This window comes from Schistocerca piceifrons, chromosome 8 (genome assembly GCF_021461385.2).
Source record: "Schistocerca piceifrons isolate TAMUIC-IGC-003096 chromosome 8, iqSchPice1.1, whole genome shotgun sequence".
Lineage (NCBI taxonomy): Eukaryota > Metazoa > Arthropoda > Insecta > Orthoptera > Acrididae > Schistocerca > Schistocerca piceifrons.
Genome location: NC_060145.1, coordinates 280,991,438 through 281,006,679, shown reverse-complemented (window position 1 = coordinate 281,006,679; position 15,242 = coordinate 280,991,438). Strand labels below are relative to the sequence as shown.

General features: G+C 40.9%; 1 protein-coding gene across 1 annotated transcript in view; it reads left to right on the top strand.

The window, feature by feature from the left end:
- Positions 1-15,242, top strand: part of LOC124711628 (rabphilin-3A) — a 1,025,602-nt gene that overhangs the window by 821,529 nt on the left and 188,831 nt on the right. Inside the window, exon 8 of the mRNA XM_047241806.1 lies at positions 12,543-12,663. Within this exon, the coding sequence (XP_047097762.1) occupies positions 12,543-12,663 (121 nt within the window). The remainder of the gene's footprint in view (positions 1-12,542; positions 12,664-15,242) is intronic.

The window sequence follows — 15,242 nt, the reverse complement described above, 5'->3', positions numbered from 1 at the left end:
GTTAATGTTGGTGAATGTGTTACAGAATATGGGCAATGTTTGGCATACAGGATGTAACAATACGTAAGGCGAAAACTTCACGACGCATTCCGCGCACATACACTACCTAACAAAAAAAGTGAACGATCCACAAGACACGGTCGACTGCCAATGTAAATTCACGTACGCAACATCGGCGGGAATGTAAATGATTACAGTTGCAATTCTCTGTGACAGGTAAAGCGACCACCAGAATGCATTAGTGTTGTTCCTGTTTAGTCTTTTTACCGGACCTGGTAGGGTATATAATTGAGCGGGGGGGGGTGTAGGTGAACAATGTTAGATGTTGAATGACCAATGTGAAGGACACAGAGATGTCGCTTACCCGTCAGAGACAGGGTTATCAGCGCCTGAATATATTTGAAAGGTGGTTCGTTGTGCATCTGGTCGGATCGTTCTATGTCTGATATTCAGATGTTACAGTAGCCAGATGTTGAACTGCATGGAAAAGTTAGGGCAGGAAGAATCGTAGACAACGTTCCAGTCTACCATGTCTGATCACCAAAATGGAGGATCATCGTACTGTGCACCAAGGACATCTTAACCCCTTCAGACCTGTTTCTGGCATCCGAGACCAGGTAATGAACTTCTTGGAAGATTGTGTGTTATCTCGCATCATTGGTCGGAGACCAACAGCAGCTACACTGGGCAATTATCGTCTCCTGCCTAGGCTGCCGTTAACAACACAGCAGAAACGGCTGCGTTGTTTTCGGTGCTGTGGCCGGGAAGCATTGACTGCTGATAAATAGCTTTAAAGTATGTTCAGGCATCCTAAATTGTCACCTTTCATACAACAATATCGAGATACCATTTTTCAACAGGATAGTCCTCGTCCACAAACTGCACATGTCTCCATGAATTTTCTGTGTTATTTTGAGGTGCTCTCGTGGCCACAAATATTACCCTATCTGCCTGCAATAGTACGTGTGCGGAACCAGCAAGGATGTGAACTTCATTCCAGTAACATTAGTTGTGGGCCAGCTTTCCCCAGGAGAGGTTACAACAGCTTAATAACACCAATCCCAACTGAATGACTGCATCCTGGCCAGAGTGGCTGCAACGTCATAATGATAGTGGGCTTATGTTGCTGGGTTCGTTGTAAATTTGACTGGATTTTGTAATCACTGAAATAACATTACATACGCTCTCAAACTGTCAAGTTTAATTTCGTTTCTTCCCTTTCCAGGTGCTTCACTTTTTGTGTCAGGCAGTTTAGAAGCATAAAGTAAATTGCAGGCCATTAGAACTCCAACACCTCGAAGGATATAATAATGAATTTTTACTTATAAACCGCATAATGTACAACAGAAAGGAAACAATATTAAACGTTTTAAGAATATGTTGCAAGAGTTCTTATGAGATGTAGTACACGTGAAGAGAGATGATAATGTGAAATTCAGTGTATTCCACCATAAATTGGTGTCAGTATTTGAGAGTAAGTTTCCTAAAACGTTATCCAGAAAGTCCATTAAAAAAATAAGGCCGTAGTTAACGAAAGGGATTATCATGTAAGAGGAAAGGGTTAAGTCATATAAAGGTCAGAATAAGTCAAGGTATGACGTTGCTTGCATTCTACAAAAGCAAGGAAAGTCCATAAAATGTCCAGAAATATACATATCCTGATAAAAATTTATTATGCAGCTGATTATATTAAAACCATATGCAGTAGTGTTAAACGGGAGACAGGACAACCTGTTATTGTACAAGATACTATCACATTTAAACTGAATAATAACGTTGTGACTGACAGTTCACAAGTTGCGACTGTTTTTAACAATCACTTTCTAAATGTAGCAGAAAAAATAAGATTAAATGATTCAGCTGAATAAACAAGACGGTATGTTAACATGTTATTCATCAAAACTTTAAGGACTTAGAAGAAGCGTCAACACCCTTTATAGAAATTAATATAATATAAAAGTTATCAAAACCAAAGGCTCCTATGATGTTGAAATTTCAGACAGAATTCTGAAGAGTGGTTTTAATTTAATAAGTATTGTCCTTACTGATATATATATAATGCATGAATCGCACAGGGAATTTTTCCACACTGATTAAACTACGCCATTATTAAACCTCTATACAACAAAGGTGACAAGAAAGACTTAAATAATTTCGTCTAGTTTCTTTAGTGACGTTTTTCCAAAATATTCCAAAAAGAAACATACTCAGTAGTAGTCTCTCAACTACAAACAGTTTGCTTAGCGTATCACAATTTGATTCCAGATCGGTTGCTCGACTGAGAAAGCAGTTTATTCATTTATTCATCAAATAATTGAAGCCGATGATGATGGGGTCCCATCGTAGGGGACGATGCGGGAGACCCGCACCGTCGTACTGGGCACGGTCGTAGTGGAGATGGTGGGCCGTTGCCTTCCTCCAACCGTAATGGTGATGAATGATGATGATGAAGACGACACAACAACACCCAGTCATCTCGAGGCAGGAAAAGTCCTTACCCCGCCGGGAATCGAACCCGGGACCCCGTGCGCGGGAAACGAGAACGCTACCGCAAGACCACGGGCTACTGAAGCCATAAATAATAAAAATCGGCAGTTGGTATTTTTGTGATCCTTACAAGACGTTTGTGTAGATGTTTTACACTCCAAGAAAAAGTTAAGTTAAATGGAACTGACGAACTTACACTCACCTGGTTCGAATCATATTTAGCAAACAGAATGCAAAAATGTTGGAAGGAGAGTCAGTTTTAATTTCGAGGCAGAAATCACGAAGGGAATCCTACAGTGTACAATTTTGAGTACATTGCTATTCGTAATGTATGTGGACGACCCTCCACTTAACATTCTTCAAGCAGAATTGACACTTCTAGCAAACGATACTAGTGTTATAATAAATACCAGTAGAGGAAAGCAATAGAAGAAATTGTTAATATTGTTTTCAGGTTAATTATTAAGTGGCTGTCTGAAAATAGACTCTCCCAAAATGCTGAAGAAAGACTATATTTATTTCTGTATAATAAATAAATGATGTAGCAAATGAATAGCAGTGAGTAAACAGGCCATAATTTTTCAAATTTTTTCGTTGAAAAGTTGAACTTGATGAAGCATGTTACTGAGCTATTCAAACAATTAAATTCAGCTACTCTTAGACTACTCTTCTGATAATAGCTATCTTGAAAACGAACGAATGAGTTTCCTAACATATTTTGCATATTTCCACTTACGAGTATTAACGTGTTGTGGAGTGATTTTCTGGGGCATCTAATCACTAAGAAAAATGTATTGAGCGCACAAAATAAAGCAGTAAGGTTAACATGTAGCGTTCCCTGCATTCATGCTGTAGATAACTCTTTAAGGAATTAATTATTTTAACATTGCCTTCACAATATATATATTTGCTACTGAAATTCATCGCAGAGAATCCACCGCAGTATTAGAAAAATAGTAGTGTCCATACCTTGAACAACAGATGGAAAAATTACCTTCATTACTCTCCATTAACGCTGTAAGTGACTAAGAAAGGAGCTCAGTATGCGTCAACCAATTTTTTTATTACTTGCCCAATAACATAAAATGTCTAACAAGCACCAAGGAAGTTTTAAATCTAACCTAAAGATTTTCTATACCATAAACGAATTTTTGTTTGAAGACTTGTAGTTTGAAAGAAACCTAGGTTTTAAGTGTAGTTGGATGAACAGAACGACTGAAGAAAATATGTCCATTAATCTTAAAATTTGTCGTGTTTCGTATCCTGTAAATTGACTCCTTCCACAACATTTCGATAAAAATTCGTTTCAATGATCTATGGAACGTGTAACGATCTGTCTAACTCAACAGTCAGAAAGAGGGTGCCATTATTAATACAGAGAGCTACCTTACCTGGCAGTAACAAGAATCTAACTGCGTCTGCAGAAGAAATATGTGTACAGCCGGTCATTTTTCAACTCTGAGCGAGGGTTCATCAGTCATGGTGGCTGTCGAGCGGTTGCATGCCACTCTCATGGCAACTTACGACCATATGTTTTCAGTGGGTCTTGCATTGTCTTGCTGAAAGATGTCACGGAGACTTCGATGATAGGACGCAGCCACCGGCCTTAACACGTCAGAAATGTAATGGCTGCTGTCGAAACTACCGATTGTGCAAGCCAAAGCTGATTGTACTGTGTACCAAATGATACGCCGTAACAACACGCCAGATGCTGTGCCTGTGTGTTGATGACCAATACAGTGTGGTAACGTCCATCACAACGCTTTAAGTGGAACCGAGACTCATCTGAGCAGATGATGTGGAACCACTCTTGTGTCCAGTATTGTTGGGCCCAACAGTACCTGTGAACAATTCTTCGGCTGCGTCAAGGGGAACCGTAACAACGGCCGCAGTGCTGAACCCTCGTGGTGCTCCAGAAGTCATCTTACTGTCCATGCGGATACTCCCCTATCCGCAAACTAGCTCATTTCCAGACACAAGGTCCGTGGCGTAGCTGTACGATATCGAACAGTTATGTTTCAGTAGCCCATTATACTGCTACTGTCGCATTCCGACAGGTGCTGGACCACCTTTTTTCTTCTTACACAAGGCACAATACAATGTTATCACAAACAAACACCATTAAAATGCTATTTCTGAAAGAGCAACCCGCTGTCAGAATGTAGATGCCATTACTCATACTTTCTTTGTGTGGTAGGCGTGCAATGTTAATCATTAGCATATCCAAGCATGTAGTCGCTTCATGCTCATTTGAAGTTTTTAGTATGCCGTTTGTAGTATTGTGTCACTACTTTAATGGCAAGCCATTTACGTTCGATATATTTCCATGTTAGAACTCATTTTCTACAAGTCTTCACAGTATCTTAATCGTGGTAAACACATGTGAACTCTTTCTTACATGAAAAGTTCAGAAAATAATGCTCAAGTTCAGAAAGCCGTCCGTTAGCATTTGCTACGTTTACGTGCTACACAACTTCCTGAAATTGAAAAATTGAATTCCAGAATTATTTTTACTGTTTTGTTTACATGTTAGGTCTGAATAGATTTTGCATGCGAGATGATATTTCGGTTTTCCTATGGTTGCTTGTTTACTCGAACGGCATCTGTAATTCAGCTGTCTTACTTACCATAAAACGAGATTATCACCACTATCGTAATATTTTTGATAGGTATAGAGTACGATTTCTTTGTTGGTGTCACTGAATGCATAAGGAGGAACAGGACGAGAAGAAGACTGTTAACGAGGAGACGTTTAAAAATCTTGTTGTAGTAGTCTCCAGTCCAGAGACTGGTATGACACAGATCGCTATGCGGAGCTACCCTGTCAAAGATTCTTCAACTCTGCATAACCATTGCAACTCATACTCATTTGAAACTGCTTCCACTAATCAGGACATCGCAACAGCCTACAATTTATGCACCTCCTACAATACCAAATTTACGATTTCTTGATGCTTCAGTATATGTCCTACTCATCAATCCCTTCTTTTAGTCAACTTCTGCCATAAATTTCTTTTCTCCCCAAAACGATTCAGTACCTCCTCATTGGTTACTCGTTTGTCCACGTAATGTTCAGTATTCTTCTGTAGCACCACTTTTCAAAAGTTTCCATTCCCTTCTTGTCTGAACTGTTTACTGCTCACGTCCACTTCCGTACAAGACTATACCCTAGACAATTACCTCCAGAAACGTCTTCCTAACACTTTAATTTATTTATTAAATATTTTAATATCCTCGATCGCCACAAAAAATTGAAATTATCTGATTACCTGTTTCTGTTTATTAACAACCATCTTCAGATCTACGACAACAAACAACAGTGTAACGCATCAATAGTAAGATATTGATTCATGATTTGCAGGTGGCGGACAAATACACGGAGTTAAAATTGTGAGAAACAAACAGAAATAATTATTAACGTCATAGCTACATTTATAAAAAATATGAGACCAGTATGAAAATGTAATGTGCTCCTGGGGTGTTACACACAGTAACGACGATATGACCAACGTTGTACTTAGGTAGACCGTCACTGAGAGGGTACAAATCAGGTTTGCTTTAAATACACGCTGTAATCGCGTCAGTCAAATGCTGACTGGCTCAGGTGACGTCACAGCCAGTAAGCTGCTAAACGCACGCTTCAGGTACAAACAGGAAGTGAACTCATGAGGACTGTACACTGTCCTGGATAACTTAGATTTCTCGGAAGTAACTGTTCGTGTGCCACCCATAATATTAACAAAACCACGTGGCAAGTCATGAGATTGAAATTACAATTAATTGAACACCCTTAGCTGCTTACAGGCGTTGACATATGTCAACGGGAACAGATGAAAATGTGTGCCACGACCTGGACTCGAACCCGGGACCTCCTGCTTACATGGCAGACACTCTATCCATCTGAGCCACCGAGTACACAGAGGATAGAGCGACTGCAGAGATTTATCTCTGGCACGCCTCCCGCGAAACCCACATTCTCAACGTATTGTCCCGCACTACATTCGTCGTGCCCCCGCCCATTATACTCATTACTCGCGGCGCGTTGCCGATTCCCGTAAGAGTTCGGGCACTGTTTGTGCATTCGCACAGAAGAAGAAGATGGTCAAGTGGCCGGTGAGCCTTAACTATATATATATTAAGGTGGTATCTGTTCTTTCGGACATGTCCGAAAGAACAAAAGTCATGAGATTATTTTCACTTCCTGTCGTGAGTAATTTACTTTGATGGTCAGAAGTCAGCGAGATTGCTTATTTTAACTAGAAGTTACCACAGAGGTCACCTCTGAACTGCCACTAGAGCTGTTTATGCACTAGTTATTATTATTATTATTATTATTATTATTATTATTATTATTTTCATTATTATTATCAAATGGCTCTGAGCACTATGCGACTCAACTGCTGAGGTCATCAGTCGCCTAGAACTTAGAACTAATTAAACCTAACTAACCTATGGACAGCACACAACACCCAGCCATCACGAGGCAGAGAAAATCCCTGACCCCGCCGGGAATCGAACCCGGGAACCCGAGCGTGGGAAGCGAGAACGCTACCGCACGACCACGAGATGCGGGCATTATTATTATCATCATCAGGAATATTATTATGTTTTGCGTGTGAACTGTTACTGTATATACGAATCAGATTGAGTTCAAGAACTTTTATTTATAATCGTATTTCCTGAACCTGCTGAGTAAATAGAGATTAGAAACATTTCTTTCAATCAGCGCAAGAACAATGTAAACTTGCAGACTGGAAACTATGGTCAATATATTCTCCAGCACTTCCTGGCTGACCGCAAAAATAATTTTCAGGCTCTTGTAAAAAGACAGTGATCAACTAACAAATACAATATATTTTATTAATTAACTCACTGCCCCACAACAAGTAACAGTGACCAACAGCCTGCAGACTGCTCACTGAATCACTAAAAATTGCAACACAGTCGAGGAAGGCCTGTTTTATCAAAATCATTTCCTACCCACGGTTTTATAGGCGGTAGTATAATTGATGGTAGCAGCCTGGTAATCCTGCCAATAGATCAGGTGGTGACAAACCTTTGAGACTGGACATGGAGCCGATGCTGTTCAAGAACACTTTTAAGGCTACAAAGACGCCCGTATCAGCACTTCACTGAGCTTGAACCAGGTCGTGTAACAGGGCTACGAGAAGCTGGATGTTCCTACTGTATTACCGCCTGCTTATCTGGGTGGTAACGTGCTTGAGTCCCATGCACTGGGCCCGGGTTCGATTCCCGGCCGGTTCCGAGATTTTCTCCGCTCGTGGACTGGGTGTTGTGTTGTCCTCATCATCGGCCGCAAGTCGCCCAATGTGGCGCCGAATGAAATAAGACTTGCACTTGGCGGCCGAACCCGGACATCCAGGTCAACAATGCCATACCATCATTTCATTTCAGTATTGCACAAATACGCGACAGAAATGTAGCCACCGTGTATGACTGCGGGCAGTGGTGGTGCCCAGATTGCACGGTCGCAAGAAGACCGGGTTCCAGAAGGCCACGTGGCACTATCGATACGGAAGACCGTCGTGTTCGGCGTATGGTTCTGACGCATCGTACTGCATCTCCAGGAGCAGTTGAAAATCAGTTGGCACCACAGTACACAATGAACTGTTACAAATCAGTTACTTCAAAGGACAGCTCCGAACAGATGCTCTGTAGTGTACGTACCACTGACGCCAAAACACCGCCAGTTGCGTTTTCTCCTGGAGTTATGTCTGGGATACGATTTCATATGTCAGCAGGAGCACTTTCGTGCTTATCCCGCGCTGTCTGACTGAAAATCTGTACGGCAGTCTGGTGATTCGACGTGTTGTGCTGCCATTCATGAACAGCATTCCAGGGCGTTTCTTCCAACAGGGTATTCCTCCCACATACACTACACATTGTCGACGAGTTGCTTTAGTTTGCTCGATCACCAGATCTGTCTCAAATCGAGCACGTAAGGGACAACGTCAAGGGACAACAACTCCAGTGTCATTCACAGCCAGCATTAACCTTCCCCGTATTGACCAACCAAATGTAAAAGGTGTGGGACTCCATCCCACAGACTGACATCCGGTGCCTGTGAAACACAATGCTTGTTTTTAACATTCTGGTGGTTTCGCTAGTTGGTAATGTATCAGCATTCAACATTCTGGTGGTTACACCGGTTGTTAATGTACCAGCATTCAAGCAATGGCTTACCTTACGCTTACGTTAACCTATGATCTTGCAACGTTAATCAGTTAAATATGTTACCTACACGAACTTCTTCCCTCAACTTCATTACTCTACATTAATTATTTGTTGATGTTGCGATTTTTCCGATGTAAGAGTGTCTAGGACTATTCGCGTTATTGCTTTAACTGACGCCCTTGTAAACCTAATTACGTGCACTACTGTAAGGCACAATTGAAATCTCTCTGAAGAGCCGTAAATTTATTGTTGAAATAACTATAACCAGTTCACGTAATGCTTTTAACATAAAAATTCAGTATGTTCTTTAATGTAACTTTCAAATTTACCGTTCTGCATCTTTGATGCTTAAATCGCGTTGGTACGTAAAGTGAATGTCTTTTATTATTCAAAATTTCTGACAACCCTAGAGGCAACTATCTCGCAATAACTGTTTCAAAAATATTGCGGAAGCTCGCAAAATGCACTTACACCATAGTCTAACATATATGTTAGATTGCGCTAACACTCACTCTTTTAAAAATCAACTTATTAAGCAAAATGTAATTATGGGAAAGACTTTCGGCGTTTCATCAGCGGGCTTTAATAATCTTTGCCGGCCGTTGTGGCCGAGCGGTTCTAGGCGCTTCCGTCTGGAACCACGCGACCGCTATGGTCGCAGGTTCGAATCCTGCCTCGGGCATGGATGTTTGTGATGTCCTTAGGTTAGTTAGGTTTAAGTAGTTCTAGGGGACTGATGACCTCAGATGTTAAGTCCCATAGTGCTCAGAGCCATTTAATAATCTTTAAGTAGTTCTTTCTTTGTGAATGACTACTATAACTCGACATTCAGTTCTCGTTTCCTCTCTCAAAGAAATACTATTTTTGAGATCGTTGGTTAAGTATAAATCCATTATCAGAAGCCGACTCTTTAATAACTGAATGCGAAAACCCGTCTTTCTTCAAATACTATTTTAAGTACTACCTGTAATGTCTTTCATTAGGTGCCTACTCAGCACAAAATCGGTAATTCTCTTTTAATGTAGAAATAAATGAAAAATATCAGAAGTCAAATTTTCTTTTCGCTTACACTTTTCTCTCATTTTTCCTTCTTCTAGCCCTTTGTTGTTTTTTATTATGGTTTTATTATTATTTACTTTCTTCAGGTGCAGCTTATAGGAACAGTAACTTAAAAATCTCCCTACCCCTAAAGCTACTGTCTACTCACAGACCTCGCCAACACAAAAATAAAAGTCTAGTGCCACCACCACTTTTTCCCTAAAGTTAATTAGAACAGCAAAAATTATTTTCCCTCTTCACGCTTTAACAACGATACTGTTTAAAGTCACACTGTTACTGCTGAAGAAGTTGAACGAAGGCTCAGAGAATGCTGTTTTATTTCGAATGCCTTCCGTCACAGGACTCGATGAGAACAGCCTGGAACTCTTCTGAGCCACTACTCAAAATTCCACGAAATAGGGAAAGGACACCATAAAATTAACACCAAATTGAATATCACCTTCTCCACTCACAATAATTTGCGTTCCACATTAAAATGCCAAATTCTAAATAAAATTAAGTCAAGTTCAGTGTTAGCTACGAATGGACTCCCAGATCCACCCATTCGCCTTTAAACTTCGTTGACAACAAAATCAACCATTAACAACTACCTCGCGAGAATCATTTATATTCAGATCGAATATCCGATTCACCACTTTTTCCTCCTTGGTTGGGACTTGCGCTGTAGCAACGGTCTTCCTCTAATCGGATAAATACAGTATACTACCCTCGGACAATAATCCAAATATGGCGGTAAAAATGCAAGAACAACCACCCTCTTCGGACAGTGTACAACACATTGGCGGATAGCTATACAAATAAAAGAAAAGCGCTTTCCATCCCTTACAGTAACAAGTACATTTTCAGGTGAAGCTGTCGGTCGCTGCTATGACGGCCGGTTGCTTTTAATTCGTTGCTCTTTGGGCCGGCGAGCGGAGTGGCCGTACGTTTAGAGGCGTCATGTCACGAATTGTGCGGCCTCTCCCGCCAGAGGTTCGAGTCCTCCCTTGGGCATGGGTGTGTGTGTTGTCCTTAGAATAAGTTAGTTTAAGTAGTGTGTAAATCTAGGAACCGATGACCTCAGCAGTTTGGCCCCTTTAGAATTCACACACATTTCTTTGGGCCATACTGGCTACTTGGCAAGGAGAAGGCAACTGCAAGACGCGCCGCCCATATTACGTACGATACATCTACAGCAGTGGTGTGCATACAAACATTAGTAAAAAATCACACAACACGATAAACATACTCTGTAAAAATATTAACCTAAATTTTAATACGTTAAAAGGGAAGGCGTCATTGCTATACAGCCCCAGCACCTGGCGTAATGACGTGACGTGCAGTCGGGTGCATACCATGGTAACGTGCAACATCCTGTGTCATCCTACGTCATTGGTAGGACACTATCAGCAACCGGACTAGGGAATTACTGTCCAATGCGTATTCTGACGTTAACGTCACATCACAAACGGCTGCGTTTGGGGTGGTGCCGTGACCGCAAAGCAAGGACTGCACCAACGACGTCGCATTGTGTTCAGCGATGAGTCGCTGTTCTGCACTGCCCCACCCCGCTGACCATCGTCGACGAGTGTGGTGGAGACATGGGGAGATGTCCCGTTCTTCCAGTATTTTGCAGAAGCACAGCTGCCTCCTGCTATGATAGTGATCGGAACCATCAAGAACTCCGAAATAAAATATGTCGCGGGCATCTTGTGTCCATACATGTTACCTCTCCAGCACAGTATGGTCGTGCCGTCTTTCAACAGGATAACGCTCGTCCATACATGGCACCTGTCTCAGTGAACTGTCTGCATGATGCTGTAGTACGCATGTGGTCACATCTGTTACCTACAGAACTCGTGTGAAACCAGCTCGGGTGTCAAGTCCGTCTCAGTACCAGTATCCTCGATATCACGGATCAGTTAAAACAGTCGTGGGTCATCTTGCCTCAAGACGGGACGCCCTTCCCGACCGAACCATTACATGCATGTAGACGAGAGAGGGATGTCGTGGGAGGGATGCGCCATAGAGATGAGTGAGCTCATATTGCCAAGTTCGTTGTAAATCTCAACTGATTGTGTTACCTCTGAAATAAAATCGCATACCATTTCAACCCCTAATGTTCATTTAGTTTCCTCCTGCACTTCAGAATGCTTCAGTTTTAATTTTCAGGCAGCGTAATATGTACAAATCTCTTTAAAACTGCAGTTTCTCAGGTAACTACGATGAGGATAGGTACCTATCATAAAGAGGTAGTATTAGTCTGTTTTCTGATAAATAACCGGAGTCGTTTAATAGCTTTGAGCTTCCTAAGAGATTGTGTTTAATTTCCTGCATCCTTCTCCCTCCCTTGGGACTAATATTAATTTCCCTCCCCCTCTCCCCCCCCCCCCAACTCAAATCCTCGCTCGATCTTGGGTGGACAATACTTCTCACGCACCAGTCAACTACACAGGTCACTATCGTTTGCAAATGGGTGACTGCAAGATATTTCCCAGATATTGTACGTGTGAAGACCATTATATGTTTCTTTTTTTTCCAAAGATTAACTATGGATTCCGTAGAATTTTACAGTTAACTGCTAGTTTTTATAAATTATTTCAAGGAAGATTTGACAGAGGCTACAAACTTGGGCTTGTACAATTTCGGTGTGAATTTATTTACTTAATTATAGTCTAAATTGTCCCTTCATTCTTGATTAACTTGTAAATCTCTATTCTCATCTGCATACTTAACAAGTAGCATAAAACATTGCCAAAATATGTTTAGATGCAGATTGCTTTGAAATTTCAATGACGACCTTTTCATTCTGATGCAAACAGGGCTTACCGAAATATGTACTGCCGGAGAAGAAGACGAAAGACGGTGGCGGGAAGTACGGAGTGCGCAGAATACAAAGGCCAGGCCTCGAGAAGAACAGCTGGTCGCGAGCTGGCAGGCAAGGTAAGCCTACTGCGCGCCACGCTCTTTTCATAACAACACATAATGTCAAGTACACTGCTTTCATTCTTGTTCTAAACATGTGTATTAATTTATAGATGATGGATCTTACGTAGCTACCTAGATGTAACGAAATATTGATAACATCAAGTGGATTAGCATATAAGTATAATTATATGCAGCTGTTGATATGTGTTGTTTAAATAGTGAGAAGCTACAACACGGATATAAAGCTGATCCCCACATCGTTTTCTTTTCCACATTCACATTACATTTCTACATTATCCCAAGCAGCTAAGGAACCACTGTACACACACGTAGAGTGCACACAAATTAACGTGGCCCGTACCTATGCAGACCGCATGGTAGGAAGAGAGGGGCAACAGTAGTGATGGGGGCCCCACTATGCTGTAGGGGAAAGGCAGTTAAACAGCCTACTCACAAGCTGAACTTGTAAGCCACAGCTGGCGAGTCTGCACACAATCGTATTAATATGCTAAGCTGATATGACCAACAATTTGATAAGTCAGTAGTCTCTGACTACCGTATCAAAAAAGCAAGTTAGTACTTAACCAACAGAGATGGTCACTTCCAACAGATAGGTGGCTCCCCCAGCACTTTGAACAATGATGCATTGTTTATGAGCGGGGCCATGTTATTTCAGTAAGTTCTACAAGATAATTTATATATGCAAAGCGATTGACCTACTAGACTCACAGGTTATGTGTGAAATTCTGCCACTAATCTAAACTACCGAATCAATTCCACGTTTTAATTTGCAAAAGTAGTGGATGGAGTATTTAATACTATTCACTCTATGAATATTTTTTAATCTGTTATAGTTCTTGGCTACATTTTGCACAAATTGTGTCAAGTTGCTATAATTTTTCCATCTAATGTAGTAAAAATAACATATTCATTATCATGGCATGAAGAGAATAGTTCAGTTTCTAAGAAATATCTTCTGTGATATTTTTTTTTTTATTTGCTACGGATCAGTTTGTTATATACAAATATTCAGACGTCTGGCACCAAAATTCCTGTGACCACGAAACATCAGTCTCTATCGAATCCGTACAACACATTTTATAAGAAAGGAAGAGAGACAGATATGAATAATTACTAATTAGTGACACTGCTTGCTTAGTAAACATCTTCCTAAAATAAACATCAATATATATTTTGTAAGGATCCCTCAACAAAAATTAATATTACTATTCTCAGCTTATCAGCAATATATTCCTATTACAATATTTAAATTACATGATATCAGTCTCCCATACTTGAAGTTATTTGAAGTACCCGATTCTGCAGTTCATCCTGTTCAACTGGATAAAGTCACATATTTTATCTATAGTGTCAAGAATATAGCTGATAATTGGTTGTCTCTGATAATAAATACAATACAGAGTGTTTCAAAATGAATATACGGGTTTTAAGGCTTTGTAGCATTTATTGCTTTCACCTTACAAATACAAATAACACATCAAATGAAAGAGCAACTCAAACAGTTTTGTTTGTATACCTGTACACAAAGGGAAGAGAGCGGAACGACCAAGAGTGACTGAAGAACGTGCTGAACGAGTGAGCGCCTTTCACGCTTAGCACCAAGAAATCAGTTCGGATGGCTAGTCATGATTTAGCATTCCAGTGATGTCTCTATGGAGACCTTTATGGATATGCTTACAGCTACGTCCTTATCGTCTGCAGTTGTTACAAGCTGTAAAAAGTCTACGGCGTAGGGTTTGTGTGTCAACTTTGCAAACGAAACTTTGCTGCATGACGATGAATATATTCTGGATCGTGTCGTCTTCGTTGATGACTTAACATTTCATCTAAGTGAACACTTGTAAGAAAAACTGTTTCAGCTGCTCTTTCATTTGATGTATTATTTATAGCTGTAAGTTGAATGTAATTAATGCAACAAAGCCTTAGAACCCGTACATTCATTTTGAAGCGGGACTGTATTATACTTTACGAACGTTGGGTAAACGCTGTGTAAGTGGTTTAAAGGTCTCGGCTTAGATGCGCTGTACGTTCTGTAAACTTTGTGATCGATGTTCTTACTGCACTTGTGTTGCCGTCTTCCTTTGTGTTGGCATCTGGGTGGTGGTGTAGCATTCCGTGCACCATGCCTGGCGGGAAACTCAGAATTGTTCTTATTGAGTTGCACCTCCTTCTCAGCTGCCACTAATGCCTGTGAGGAGCTGGATGTTGTGGAAGCGGGAGTGGGGTAGGGTACTGAATTCTGTCTCGTGTGGCACTGTTGTGTTGACTTCAGACTTAAATTCTGGTAGACAGCACTCACATTTACGTCCGTTCTGTCATCATCCTCCAACAGAGCTTCCAAGTCTTCTGGCGGCTATGACGCTCTGCACCGGTTGGGCAGACCGAAAGACAGATGGGTCCTCTCAACCCAGGTACAGAAATGAACCTGTCGAGCAACGGCTTGAACGATATGAAGACAGAGGTCCTCGTATATGAGTTACGTGTGTTGGTTCTTAGAAAAACATTAAAGGTTTAATTAACAGGAATGGGGTTCCTCTAACTATGAATTAAAAATATTGGCTCAATTTAATACC